The sequence below is a fragment of the Anopheles coluzzii genome, chromosome X, assembly GCF_943734685.1.
Source record: "Anopheles coluzzii chromosome X, AcolN3, whole genome shotgun sequence".
NCBI classification, from domain to species: Eukaryota; Metazoa; Arthropoda; class Insecta; order Diptera; family Culicidae; genus Anopheles; species Anopheles coluzzii.
Genome location: NC_064669.1, coordinates 81,988 through 95,965, shown reverse-complemented (window position 1 = coordinate 95,965; position 13,978 = coordinate 81,988). Strand labels below are relative to the sequence as shown.

Sequence of the window (13,978 nt, the reverse complement as noted above, 5' to 3'; positions counted from 1 at the left end):
ATTTCTGCGTGCGTGTGTGTGTGCAGCGTGATGCAAGTGCTGACGTTTTTCTTCTCAGCTCCCATTCCGCTCCTTTCCCTTTGCGCTGCTATCGCCTCTCTTGTTTTCGTACGAAAATTCACAGCGTGCAGCTACAAACACAGTGAACCCTCTAAGATATAGATGATGTCTTCAAAACATTTTGACGGGTTTCGAGAATAATGCCTGAAACGAACTTCTCCTAGATGCTCCTAACAAGATTTATTGAATGGCAGTTCGAAATACTTTATTTTGCAGCCAAAGAAGGTCATATTTTACCACTTGGTGTTCTTGGATACACAATAGCAACACGTTGACTTAGTTTCCCTAAGATGAATGTTGAAAGTTCACATTAGAGAGACTCCACCACATTACTGTTTTACTCTGTTCTGTTGTAGCCATTAGCGCTTAATTATTGTTCATCTCCCTTTTTCTCGCTTCTCTATGTCTTCTTATTATTTCCCTTTGTCTGTTCGTTATCACTATTATGGTATCGTTAAGAGTTTGCAAAAAAAGATAGGAAAATACATATACCGACAATATTAGCTCTTCGCTCAGGCTCGATCTATACATGAACAGTGCTTTCACACTCCGGCATAACATAATACACGCGCAAACACACACGCACACACAACTATTAAATTTGGGCATATCTGTTAGACTGGGCTGACGGCGAAATAAACAGTCGGCGGTAAAGTACTGTTATGGTCCTCGTCCCATCCTTCTCCTGCCTAGTTCTAGGAAGATCTGCTGCCGTTCCGCCCTCGCCGGTCTAATGCTGTTGCATGCAACGTTTGGTGGTGTGTGAACCGTCTTAACTCGAATTGCACGTTTGCATGTGTACCCGCTGGCCGCCTCCGTGATTGAACCGGCTGTAGGAGCCGCTCTCGTCACTGCCTTCGTCCTCTTCGCTCGCTTTTTGGTACTCTTCCAGAGAGAAATCCATCTGTAACAAGGGGAAAACGGCAAAAGTTTCAGTGTTAGTACTTATAGAGCTAACAATCAGTGAGTGCGTTAAAGGAAAAAGAACATTATTCAATGTTTGTTACTATATGTAATTTTCCAATAGAATATGATAGCTAACGCTCCGTTTTTGCTGTGTCTTTTACAGTGTACTAAGCGTGTTCAATTATTATTTGTAGCAAGGGTGAAAAAGTCAACTCAAATAAGGACTTGAGTCCACTGTAGAATCATGCCGCTTATATTTTACGCATTTTACAATCAAACTGGCAACCAACAATGCCAGCCTATTTTTCTTTTTAATATGTAAACATGCGCCAAGGGTATGAAAACGATGAGCGCAATAAACGGAAAATCGCAGATCCCTTATGTTTACAGATCACAGATCTTTATCCTTTCATAGATGACCATTTGTGGCAAGGGTGAAAAAGTCAACTCAAATAAGGACTTGAGTCCACTGTAGAATCATGCCGCTTATATTTTACGCATTTTACAATCAAACTGGCAACCAACAATGCCAGCCTATTTTTCTTTTTAATATGTAAACATGCGCCAAGGGTATGAAAACGATGAGCGCAATAAACGGAAAATCGCAGATCCCTTATGTTTACAGATCACAGATCTTTATCCTTTCATAGATGACCATTTGTGGCAAGGGTGAAAAAGTCAACTCAAATAAGGACTTGAGTCCACTGTAGAATCATGCCGCTTATATTTTACGCATTTTACAATCAAACTGGCAACCAACAATGCCAGCCTATTTTTCTTTTTAATATGTAAACATGCGCCAAGGGTATGAAAACGATGAGCGCAATAAACGGAAAATCGCAGATCCCTTATGTTTACAGATCACAGATCTTTATCCTTTCATAGATGACCATTTGTGGCAAGGGTGAAAAAGTCAACTCAAATAAGGACTTGAGTAGACTGTAGAATCGTGCCGATTATATTCTTCGCATTTTTACGTTTTACTGAACTTAATTATCGCACAAAGAGAATCATGCAATCAAGCCAGACCTTTTTCGGGTTTAATAATGCGCACCATGTTAAGATTACTCATGTTAGTTAAATGAAGCAATTGACTGATTAGAGACAGCGTCAGAAACAGGGACAGCGGATGTTGTACCGCCCTTTATAAATCAATTCAATCGACGATTTCACTTGATTGTTAGAATATGCCTAGCAGACTATCACTCTAGTTTAATAAATTAACTAGAAAAAAAAACATTAAAAATACTACTTACATCGATTTTACAATCGTGCAGATTATACGCTTTGCTAAAAAAATGCTTGCGAGACACTACTAAATACACCTGATCAGCATAAACTCACCATTTCTACCGTCTCGTGGTCCTCCGGGATCGGATCGGGCTGCGGCGTGGGAAGATACTTTCGAATTTCCGGTACCACCTCTGGGGGCAGCGAGTCCGGGAAACCCACAACAAACTGTATAATCAGCCGGCCCTTTTCTGTTGGGTCATTCATCAACGGCATGCCCTCGCCGTACACGCACTTGGTCGACAGGTGTTTCACCACCTCGCCCGGACAGGACTGAATCACGATGTCACGCGCGTCCAGCGTTTTGATCACTTTGCGGAAGCCGCACAGCGCCTCCGCGATCTGCAGGTGCAGAAACACCAGTAGGTCCTGGCCGTTGCGCTTAAACACGGGGTGCGATTTCTCCTCTACTACCAGTACGATGTCGCCGGGCCGGCAGTCCGGCTCCTGGTCACCCTCGCCCTTCAACACGATCCGCTGCTCGTCCACCATGCCCGGGTACACTTCGACCTCAAGCAGCTTGCGCATGCGTACCGTTTTGCGCCCGTTGCACTCCTTACACCGGTCCTTGTCGTCAATCGTTTCGCCCAGCCCACGGCAGTTCCGGCACCGCTCCTCGTACTGCTGGACCAGCCCGGGCGCGATCTTCTGCACCTTCGTGATGACGCCCGTCCCCCGGCAAGGGGCACACTTTTGCGATGCGCCCCGCTTGCCGCCGATGCCCTCGCACGACTCGCAGATCACATTCTTCTGCAGTGCCAGCTTACGCTTCGTACCGGTGTACAGCTCCTCCAGCGTCACGGACAGCGTGTGTATCACATTGGACGTCTGTCGTTCGTTTTTCCTACACAGTGCATCACAGAAAGGCAAAAAGGAGGTGTCGAAACGGGAGAGATGATGAATAGGTATTTGTTGGACAGTAAAAGCGAGAGATGATAAAAAGGTACAGGTCTGGCTCTTACGCATCGGAGACGTTTGAGACAAGCCATTTAACCATGCAAAAAGATTGCTGGTATTAAATTGTTAGCAGCAACATGTGTAACATCGACATACCGTCCCGAGAAGCCACCGTTAAAGAACATGTGGAATATGTCCATCGGGCTGTGGAAGCCACCACCGCCGCCGCCCGCACCCTGCTTGATAGCGGCCTCGCCGCCCTCGTCGTAGATGGCCTTTTTCTCCGGATCGGATAGCACCTCGTACGCCATCGAGATCTGCTTGAACTTCTCTCCCTCGTTCGGGTTCTTGTCCGGATGGTACTTCAGTGCCAGTTTCCGGTACGCCTTCTTCAGCTCGTCCGGCGTGCAACTGGGCGCAACGCCGAGTATGTCGTAGAACTTCGTCTCAAAAACCATCGTGTGGCTGTGTGCGTGCGTTGATCGGCAGAAAATGTTTGAGTAAGGTTAGCGGCGCGCGTATGTTTGTGAGTTCGTCCCACCAGTTCGATAGCTGGAAAGAAAGCAGAAACACGCGGTTTAGAACGGCATGAATTATGCTGCCACAATAGGGCAGCCGGTTGAGCAGATATGCACGGCGGAACCACGCGATTTCGCGAACGTTCGCCTGTTGACGCTCTATCTCGTCAATCCACTGCTCTTGTCGGCCAATTATTCACCATGTTGCTACCAATGCTGCTGGATTTCCGCTCGCAGTAGCCCCCTCACACCGCCCCCCCCCCCCCCCCTCTCTCACCAGCCAGACATGAAAATGCGCAGACACATACGTAATTCTAACCTTCGAAACCGTTTGCATCGTTCCGGAACGTCAGGGACCATGTTCTTTTTTTGTAGCAATGGAAGCAGTGGACACCACACACTTCCTATCATCTAAGAGTGATACCTCCCTGTGTATGTGTGTGAGGCCGCTTTGGGTTATCCTTCAACACCTGGTCCTGATCACACAACTGCCAGCGTGCGTTCCGGGGCTTACCTTGTATTACTGTTTCCGCGTACCGAAGATGTCCCGTTCGTTGCAGCCCACGTAGCGCCAGTACAAACCGATGTAAAACTAGTGCGATTTCACAGGAGGACACCGCACGGGTTAGGCATAACGAGGTGCTGCCTCTTGATCGCCTGTTCTGGACCGATTTTCCTTTCTGCCTTGCCTGTAGCCGCGTACGCACGCACACCCGTAAAAACACGATTCGAATGTTCTGGAAGCTTCTTCTTTTCGCTGCCTACTTGCTCTTTCTGTATACCTACACCGTGGGTAGCCTATGCGGACAGTGCACCTGAATGCAAACTGTCACTTTATTTATAAGTTTTTTTTCTACACAAACAAAAGCGGTGTAGTAATTTGTGGACGGGTAAAATTTGTACTTTAAAAACACTGCAATCTGGATGGAAATTTATGAATACGGCCGTTTGGAAAGTAATAAGCCCGCAGGCTTTAAAACACTGTGCTCGCGCTATGAGAAAACGAGACAGATAGGCGATATGTGGCTCGCTCTGTCCTGGGGTCTACATAAATAGGGTCTACATTTCTTAAAAATTCTCGCCACCCCAAGGTGTTATAAATGACAAGGTGAAGTTGTTCAGAGCAGAATGACATTTCTCGACTTGACATATGTCTTCCGGGGGCTCCGGTATAAAAATCGGGGAGGGCTGGTGCGGGGTAATGAAATTTGTATGCAGAGAGTGACAGATGTCCCCCACAATGTCGCCCAGCAAAAGCGATAAAAATCAACCTTCTAAATACATTATCCTTGCGCCACCCGTAGTGGGCACGTTCGAATTGACTCACTGACAGCTGTCAGCTTTTGTATCGGTTATTCTACATTCCCATCACACCTACAGCGCGCACAGTGCCCATCAGATGTGATCTAATTTGTTCCTGTAGCGACAATGGATTGTATAAAATTTAAAATCTGTTTTGCTAATGCGATTATGGTTATAAATTATATTTCTTTGCGGAAAATAAAAAAGAGGTGTGAAAATACGTTGAAAAGCAAAGATTGTGGCTTATAGAGTGCTGTGTTGAAATATTTAATTCATAAACACCGTTGACTTTTAAACCATACATCGCACGTCAACGTAACCGTGGCAGTATTCGGTTAAGTAAACAATTGTCATGATTATTTATGGCAGAAGTTTAGCACCTAAAATTTGATCAAAATTTTTTTTTATTTTTATTTTATTTTTCTAAATATACATAACTACAAATAGTCTCCGAGATACACGGTTTTCTAAATTGCTAAGAAGGCACCTCTTCTATATTCCGCCTTGGCTAAAACCTATCATTTTAAGCCCAATGACACGATAGTTAGTTATATTTTTATAAATTGTAAACGAGCTTTTGTATGGTTATTTTTGAACAAACCATGCTTAGAGAACGTTGGATTGCATGCGGAGCAGAACGCTACGTCAAGTGCACAAACAGTCAAACATGACGTATGACAGTGGCACTCACGAGCCAACCTGCGCTCGTACAACGATAGGTAGAAACAACAATTAACGCTGCTAGAAACCACACCCCATCAAATAGCATCGCAGTGAGCTGTTGCAGCATCACAAAGCAAAGCCTCGAACCCGCCAACGATTAGGGAGTGCCCCGCGCGTGTGTGTGTATGTGTATCTTTGAGTGCGTTCTCAGTTCAGAGTTTCAGCAATAACCGCGTCCGAAAAGTGCATTCAACTGCAAATGGTTAGCTGGATGCACCCGAAACCATCATGTTACGAGTGTCCCTCAACCCACTACTACTGCAGCTCGTGCTGATCGGAGCGAGCGTGCTGGTGCACCAGGCGGCAGGGCAGCAGGGTGGCGTCGGCGGACTGCTGCGCAGCAGCAACAACAACCCCTTCTACGACATGAGTCCCGACGACGACTATCTGGTCGGAGCGGGCGGGGGCCAGCGGACGCCCGCCAACGTCGACGATCTGTTCCTGCGGGCGGGCGATCTACGCAGCGCGGAAGACTATTTCTGCCCGGAGCACTGGGCCGCGTTCCGTGGCACCTGCCTGCGGGTGCACAAGTCGCCCCGGAAGAGCTGGTACGCGGCGCAGAAGATCTGCCAGGCGTACCAGGGTGAGCTGATCAGCGTGGACACGATCGAGAAACACTCGTTCGTGGTGCGGCTGCTCGACCGGGACGTGAGCAAACTGAACCGGTACTACGTGTCCGCCCGCCAGGTGTCACCCGGCAACTGGGTGAACGCGGACAAGAGCCAGTTGATCGCGATCGAGGATGCGATCAACTACGAGCTGCTGAGCGCGGACACGGCTGACGAGTTCCAGTCGTACTTCGAGGGCGCCAACGTGCGCAACGCGGTCGAGCAGGGCGAAGCCGAAGGGGAGAACGACCCGCGACGGTACTACCAGTCGGAGCGGTACCGGAACCGTAACTACCTCGTGCTCGGCTTCAACATGCACAAGGAAAAGTGGCAGTTCTATCCGGTGACCGGGGAGGAGCAGTACCTGTTTGTGTGCGAGTCGCGCACGTTGTACAGCCAGGACAACCTTAACACGCTGCTGGAGGACCGGCGCCAGTTCGACTACGGGCTGGAGCAGACGGACGTGGAAAAGATACCGCGCGGCCCATACTTCATCCGGCAACCAGTCGACACGACGTACGACACAGGAAAGGCGAGTATTACGCGCGACGTGACGCTGAGCTGCCTGGCGGGCGGGTACCCGACGCCCCGCTACACCTGGTACAAGGAGGAGTATGTGAAGGACAATCTGACGGTGATCCAGATCGATCCGCTCCGGAACGCGCGGCACACAGTCAGTGGTGGCAATCTGATCATCCACCGACCGTCCCAGAACCTGGACCAAGGCACGTACCACTGCACGGCCCAGAACGCGTACGGCAAGATCCTGTCCGAGAGCGTGCAGCTCAATTTTGGCTACATTCTTGAGTTTAATCTGCAGCGCGCGCCCGAAAAGGGCGAAGAGAACTGGGGCAAGGCACTGGTATGCGAGGAGCCGCAGCACTATCCAGACGTGAAGTTCTACTGGTCGCGCAACTACTTTCCCAACTTCGTGTACGAGGATCAGCGTGTGTTCGTCAGCCACGACGGTTCGCTATATTTCAGCTCGCTCGAGGTGATGGACCGGGCGAACTACTCCTGCACGGTGATGAGTACGGTCAGCGACACTGGACGGAATGGGCCGTTCTTCGAGCTGTCCGTGTCACCGTCGCCCCACTACCAGGACCTGATTTTTGCCAACACATTCCCGAAAGCGTTCCCAAAGGTGCCGCTCGCCGGCAAGGACGTGCGGCTTGAGTGCATGACGTACGGGTACCCGGTCGCTTCATATAACTGGACGCGGCGCAACGGTAACCTGCCCCGGCTGTCCCGGCTGGAGAACTACAATCGCGTGCTGCTGATCCAGAACGCGACCGTCAACGACAACGGCGAGTACGTGTGTACCGCGCGCAACGGGAAGAAATCGATCACGCAGAGCATCTTCCTGAACGTGCAGATGGAACCGAACTTTACGATACCGCTGCGCGACCGTACCAAGGACTTCCAGAGCTCAGTTTCGTTCCTGTGCGAGGCGTACGCAATGCCGGACGTCAACTACACCTGGTACAAGAACGGCGAGCTGATGGAGGAGGACAGTGCGACCGGGGGCGGGCGGCTCAATCGCGACAAGTACACAATACAGGACAACCTGCTCAAGATCAACTATCTCGATCCGGAGGAGGACAACGGCATGTACCAGTGCAAGGCGACGAATCAGCTGAAGGGCGTGTACTCGGCAGCGCAGCTGCGCGTCCTCAGCATGAAGCCTTCGTTCAAAAAGCGCCCACTGGAGTCGGAAATCTACAGCATCGCGAACGGCAACACCACAATCCGGTGCGAGCCGGAGGCAGCCCCGACACCAAAGATTGTGTGGAAGAAAGATGGCAATGTCATCGGGAGCGGGGGTCATCGGAAAATCTACCCGACCGGGACGCTCCACATCTCGCCGACCTCACGGGACGACGAGGGCACGTACACGTGCATCGCCTCGAACACGCAGGGCATGGCGGAGTCGAAGGCGCGCTTGATCGTGCTGCAGGAGCTGCGCTTCACCGAGCAGCTGCCGCCGAAGCAGATCAAGCAGATCGGCGAGATGCTGTTTCTGCGCTGCGACGTCACGTACGATCAACTGCTGGACGTGGCTTTCGTGTGGACGCATAACGGCCAGCTGCTGACTGGGCACGACGATGCAGACGAGCAGCGACTGCGACAGCAGCCGATCGGACCAGCCCCGGACGGGGCCCGCATACGCATCCACTACAACACGCTCGAGGTGCACAACCTGACGCTGGTCGACGGGGGCGAGTACGAGTGTGTGGCGAAGTCGTCTGTCAACCGGATCGTGTCGCGCGCGACTGTCCTCATCCAGGGGCCGCCCGGTGCACCCGGTGCGGTGAAGGTAATCGACATCAAGAAGACGGAGGCACTGCTCGAGTGGACCAACGGTAACGACAATGGGCGCCCGATCTTGTACTACAATATCCTCGGCCGTACCAACTGGAACCGGACGTGGGTGAACGTGTCGACGCACGTGGTCGCGCAGGAAGCAGACCGATACAACGGACGCCGGCAGGCGACCGTCACCAACCTGACGCCGTGGTGCGGGTACGAATTTGCGGTGGTGGCCGTGAACGATCTCGGCCTCGGTACGCCCAGCCTCCCATCGCCGATGTACAGCACGCTAAAGGACCGGCCGTACATAGCTCCGCGCAACGTCGGCGGCGGCGGCGGCAAGATTGGCGACCTGACCATCACCTGGGACCCGCTGGCGCCGCACGAGCAGAACAGCATCGACGTGCACTATCGCGTGTTCTACCGGCTGCACGGGCAGCGCGAGTGGGCCAGCGAAGAGCTGCAGCGCCAGGGCAACGTCGGCAAGGCGGTCATCCACGTGCCAACAGACAAGTATTACACGCGGTACGAGGTGAAGGTGCAGGCGGTGAACGATCTCGGCGTAGGGCCGATCAGCGAGCCTGTGGAGATTTTCTCCGCCGAGGATATGCCCCAGGTGGCGCCACAGCAAACGATTGCCCGCAGCTTCAACTCGACCGCACTGAACGTGACGTGGGTGCCCGTATCGCAGACGCGCGAAACGATCCGCGGCAAGCTGATTGGCCATCGCGTAAGCTAACCGCTTCGTCCCGCGCTCAACGCGCGTGTTGAAAATGGTTGCTAACTTATTCAATTCTTTCCCGCAGCTCAAGTACTGGAAGAAGGAGCACAACGAGGAAGACTCGGTGTACTATCTGTCGCGCACCACCCGGCCCTGGGCGTTGATCGTCGGTCTCGAGCCGGACACGTATTACTTCGTCAAGGTGATGGCGTACAATGCCGCGGGCGAGGGCCCGGAAAGCGAGCGCTATCTCGAGCGGACGTACCGCAAGGCGCCTCAGAAGCCGCCGTCCTCGGTGCAGATCTACGGCATCAACCCGTCCACGATCAAGGTGACATGGCGCTACATCGCACCGTCCCAGGACGAGGAACCGGTGCAGGGCTACAAGATCCGCATCTGGGAGAAGGACCAGGACATGTCGAGCGCGAACGATACGGTGGTGCTGGTTGGCCGCAAGCTGGAAAAGTACATCGACAATCTAACGCCCGGTACGTGAAAACATTCCCGTTTCCCCGTGTCCAGTTAATATCACACAACTAATTGACTATCGTATTGACTTTTCCACTCTTCCGCCAGGCAAATCGTACAATCTGCGTGTGCTCGCGTTCAGTAATGGAGGGGACGGCCGCATGTCCAGCCCACCGATCCAGTTCCAGATGGGTAAATAATTGGGGCCCGGGAATATCAACAGCCCCGGGTGGCTCATCCCCTAATTTTTTCTCACTTCTTATCACTCATTCATCAAGCGGAACAAAGCAAAAGAAAAGGCTAAGAGCACAAAGCTTAGTAGTGCGATATTCAGGACATCACTTTAACAACAATATGCTGAAATACATATAATATATACGTTTAAAAATGTATCTAACCATATACTCACACAACACACATTCATTTATATGCTCCTCCATCCTCCAATCGCTATCTGTGACGTTTTATTTGTTATCGGTTTTCTCTCTTTTTCGCAGGCATCACGCAATCGCCCCTGAACGACGCAACCAGCCTGTCGGTTCCGTTCTTTACATTGGTCACGCTGCTATGCGCATTGCTGTGCCTCGAGTAAGTGTGACGCTTGCCGAACGGTTAAACAGTCACGCAACCTTCGTCGCCTTCGAAAATGCCATTCCACACAGATACACACAAAATACGGCATAATGCGCTTCAGTGACCTTATGCGGAAGCGTGATTCTGTTGTTTGCCTTTTCTTATTTTCCCGCGCTGAGTGTCGTTTTGATCGGGCGCCTTATAGACATAAGCGTGTAGGTTAGTTTCGATTGTCAAATGGAAATTTCATTACAGTGGAAGGTAGATAGATAACGAGAGAGAGATAGAGAGAGAGAGAGAGAGAAAGAGAAAGAGAAAGAGAAAGAGAAAGAGAGAGAAAAAGAGAAAGAGAGAAAGAGAAAGAGAGAGAGAGAGAGAGAGAGAGAGAGAGAGAGAGAGAGACAGAGAGACAGAGAGACAGAGAGACAGAGCAAGGAGAGATGGGAAGGGGGGGGGGGGGGGGTAATTATAGGTAAAGGAAACAGAATGGTATTTTGAATGATAGGTATATTTACAGAAAAATATGAATATCAACATCCGTCCAGCAGTAAGCTAAGAATTTACAAGACGATCCGTCCTATGCGAGTCTGAGGCGAAAGATGTACAGGTATTCCCCGATGTACGCTATAAATGCGGACCGCAGGCCATAGCGTATCTCGAATATTTGCGTTAGTCAAATTTCGAGGTTTTCAGACAATTATAGTTAATTTTCGTGAAATTTTGCATGAAGCGGTTAAAACATTTTAGCCATTTAATCAATTCATTGATCTGATTACAACTGAATATTTTAATTTTGATCTTTCCTTTTAAAATAGTTTTTTATATATATAATAACTCGGAATTTATTTGGCATTTGGCAATTGATGAGTCTATCATCAGCAATACACAACAATAAGCTCAAATGACTGTCAAATTTAGAAAGTTGCTTATAGAGAAATCTCTTATATCGGGGAATACCTGTACTAGTGAGACAACGTTTACATCTAATTTACAAAACGAAACAAATCGATTACAAAAATAAAGTATAAATCCATGTAAGACCAAACAAGCCCACATTTTTACTTCCAACGCCAAACCTGACGGAGTCAACAGCTGAATAGTTTGAACGAATCATCTGTGATTATAATGTAACCTGTAAAATCTGTCACGGTGTAACTAAAATCACAATTTACAATGCGAAAAGCGACACAAAAAACATTGCGTCACGAAACAACTATCCACAGTGGCGTACCGCATACACCACACAGTTAAAAACCCAAAACGCGCCTAAATGTAGGCAATCGGACATATGGAATTTTGAATCTGCCGTTTCACTTGAACTGCTTGATAACGCGTAATTGAGTCGCCGTAATTTCAAATCCTTGTGTACGCGCATCCGGTGAATTTGTACGGGTCATTGAACCCTTGGCGTCCCCAATATACCCAAACTAAATTCTGTCGCTCAATGTAAAAAGGGGATGGTCAGTTATTGAGCGTGCATGTATGTAAATATGTGTTAAAGGAAGAACACCTTTCATCCCGGCTTGTTTCTGAGGGGGTCGAAATGCAATGTCTCCGTACAAGCGATGATTACTGTTTACGACAAAGCCCAGAGAGCTATATTTTACCCTCGTATTTTTATACGGGCAGCAGCACCACGCGGCTCGGAGTGGGTTAGGAAATCGTTAGAGCGCTTTCGGTTTGTCGTGTTTTTTCACGTTCAACCGCTGCAATAAAGCGCCCTTCCCGAATCGTGACGATAGAATCTCATACATGGCGGGATAGCGTCAATTGTAAAAAAGAGAAGTAAAACTCTTTTTACACACAAACACACTCATGCACCCGGACGACGTAATTTTGCAAGGTAGATTGTGCGTGGCTGTTTGTTCTTTGATGTGTTAACACAGTAAAATGCATCTCCAATTCTCCGTGCGTGAAACATACGTAAAAGAGCATAGGCAATACTCCCTGTCTCTTCCTTTCTTTCCACCCTGCTGTGTACCGCCAACAAAGCTCCATTAAAAAGACGACCATTTCACCTGTGCCTGGGGGACGGCAACGATGCTAGTGTGCGTGTTTGGTCAGCAAAGCGAAATGCTACCCGATCCATCAGTCCTCCGCGCCAACCCTACGCGGTTTCCCTACAGGGGTAGAGCGTTTCATAGCGCATAATCGTTAGCTTCACGCTTGATTATCATCAAAAATACCCAAGCACCACAACCAATATGCTTCTTCGCTCTCTCAGACTTACTGGTCTGTTGGGTAGAACAAGAAAGCATGTTGATTTTGCAGTTGGGTATTTGCTATTGCTTTTCAATTTGAGAATTTGTCCGCTCGTGTTAACCCCTTGTGTCTTTCTCTCTATATTTCTCTCCTTCGCTTTTTCTCTCTCTTCTCTCTTTCGCACACACACACACATCGTTCGACCCAAGCTCGACCATCGGTCAACAGAGCAGCTCAAAACGCCCGGCACGTGCAAGAAAAGGAAGCTCGTAAGCGTGAGCACAGAACAACCAAATGTTGCCCCAAAATCGACATGTGCCCGTGGACGGCACTGCGCCGGTGTATATACAATGTAGGACTTTGTGTGCGTTTGTGTGTGCGTGTAGAGTCACCATTAAACGATTATGGGGCTTCAAACCTGGCTCTCTTTCCCTCTCTCCCTCTGCCGTCCGAACAACTCACCTTAGCAACCGCTTACCCAGCCTGCAGGGGAGCTCTGCCAAAAAGCCATCCACGCATAACTCTCGATTTTCTTCGTGCTATTTTGTTGTGTTTAAATCTATTTCAAAAGCAGAGTAATATTTTTGTGTACCGTTTGCTTCCATTTTGTAGATTACTTTATTTCTCGTGCCAACGTCAGCCCAGCAGAGCCGCACTGCTCTTAAATACATTCCAATCAGAACGGCAAAGTAAAAGCCAAACGCACACCGAGAGCGTTCTACAAAGTATAGACGACACACGATACAGCGGTTAGATGCAGGGGTTAGTGTCGCTATAAACGTGTTTCTACCAAACCTTCGAAGCCGCTGCCCCAACCTTTTCCGCAGTAGTTTGGCGATCATTGGTCTCTAGCGTTTCCCAAGCGCCACATATTAAGCTTAAACGACTGGAAAATTTAATGTACATACAAAAAAATCGAAAACATCGAAGGTTCACTGCATTTGCTCAATAGATGGCGGCATTTTACTCATCGTTATATTTAAACAATTGTATCGCCGTTCTAGTTCTAGCAATGCATAATTTCAATGCCAAGCCATACAACATTACAGAGAGAACGTGCAAGCTATCAAAGCGAGGAAAATTCCACTGGGTTGGCTATCTCACCAACAAATAGCCTCCGGCCTTTTTTTACTAAAACCTGTCCTAAAACCTTTACCCTCATCCAAATGATCGTAATAATTTTCGAAATAGCATAAACGTCCGATCAAATCGCATTCCCAATAGGTTGCAGAGCACAACCACAGGATTTACTGATCTTCTCAGAATGGCAACGGGAGTCCAGTGAAGCCTACGGTAATCATCTACTCGTATAGGAATTATATTTTCCTTCAAATCTACGTGGTCAATCCAGTGCTGCAAAATGTCACTGTCAAAGTCATACAAATTCTCAAAGTCATAAA

The 13,978-nt window shown here is 49.1% G+C and overlaps 2 protein-coding genes across 3 annotated transcripts; one reads left to right on the top strand and one right to left on the bottom strand.

Moving 5' to 3' along the window:
• Positions 1–248: 248 nt before the first annotated feature.
• On the bottom strand, positions 249–4,705 carry LOC120947468 (dnaJ homolog subfamily A member 4-like). Its single transcript, XM_040362829.2, has 4 exons — positions 4,186–4,705; positions 3,310–3,705; positions 2,311–3,100; positions 249–964 (listed from the first exon to the last, which is right to left on the bottom strand). Exons 2-4 carry the CDS (start codon positions 3,609–3,611, stop codon positions 833–835), a joined length of 1,224 nt encoding a protein of 407 aa, XP_040218763.1. The 5' UTR covers positions 3,612–3,705; positions 4,186–4,705; the 3' UTR covers positions 249–832.
• A 980-nt stretch (positions 4,706–5,685) lies between these two features.
• Positions 5,686–11,187, top strand: LOC120950631 (contactin). Of its 2 annotated transcripts, XM_040368825.2 has the most exons (4): positions 5,686–9,344; positions 9,421–9,823; positions 9,912–9,995; positions 10,301–11,187. In XM_040368825.2, exons 1-4 carry the CDS (start codon positions 5,925–5,927, stop codon positions 10,393–10,395), a joined length of 4,002 nt encoding a protein of 1,333 aa, XP_040224759.2. In that variant the 5' UTR covers positions 5,686–5,924; the 3' UTR covers positions 10,396–11,187. The 2 variants fall into 2 exon arrangements, with proteins under 2 accessions (XP_040224759.2, XP_040224767.2); XM_040368833.2 differs by lacking the exon at positions 10,301–11,187 and having other exon boundaries at positions 9,912–10,003.
• Positions 11,188–13,978: the final 2,791 nt, after the last annotated feature.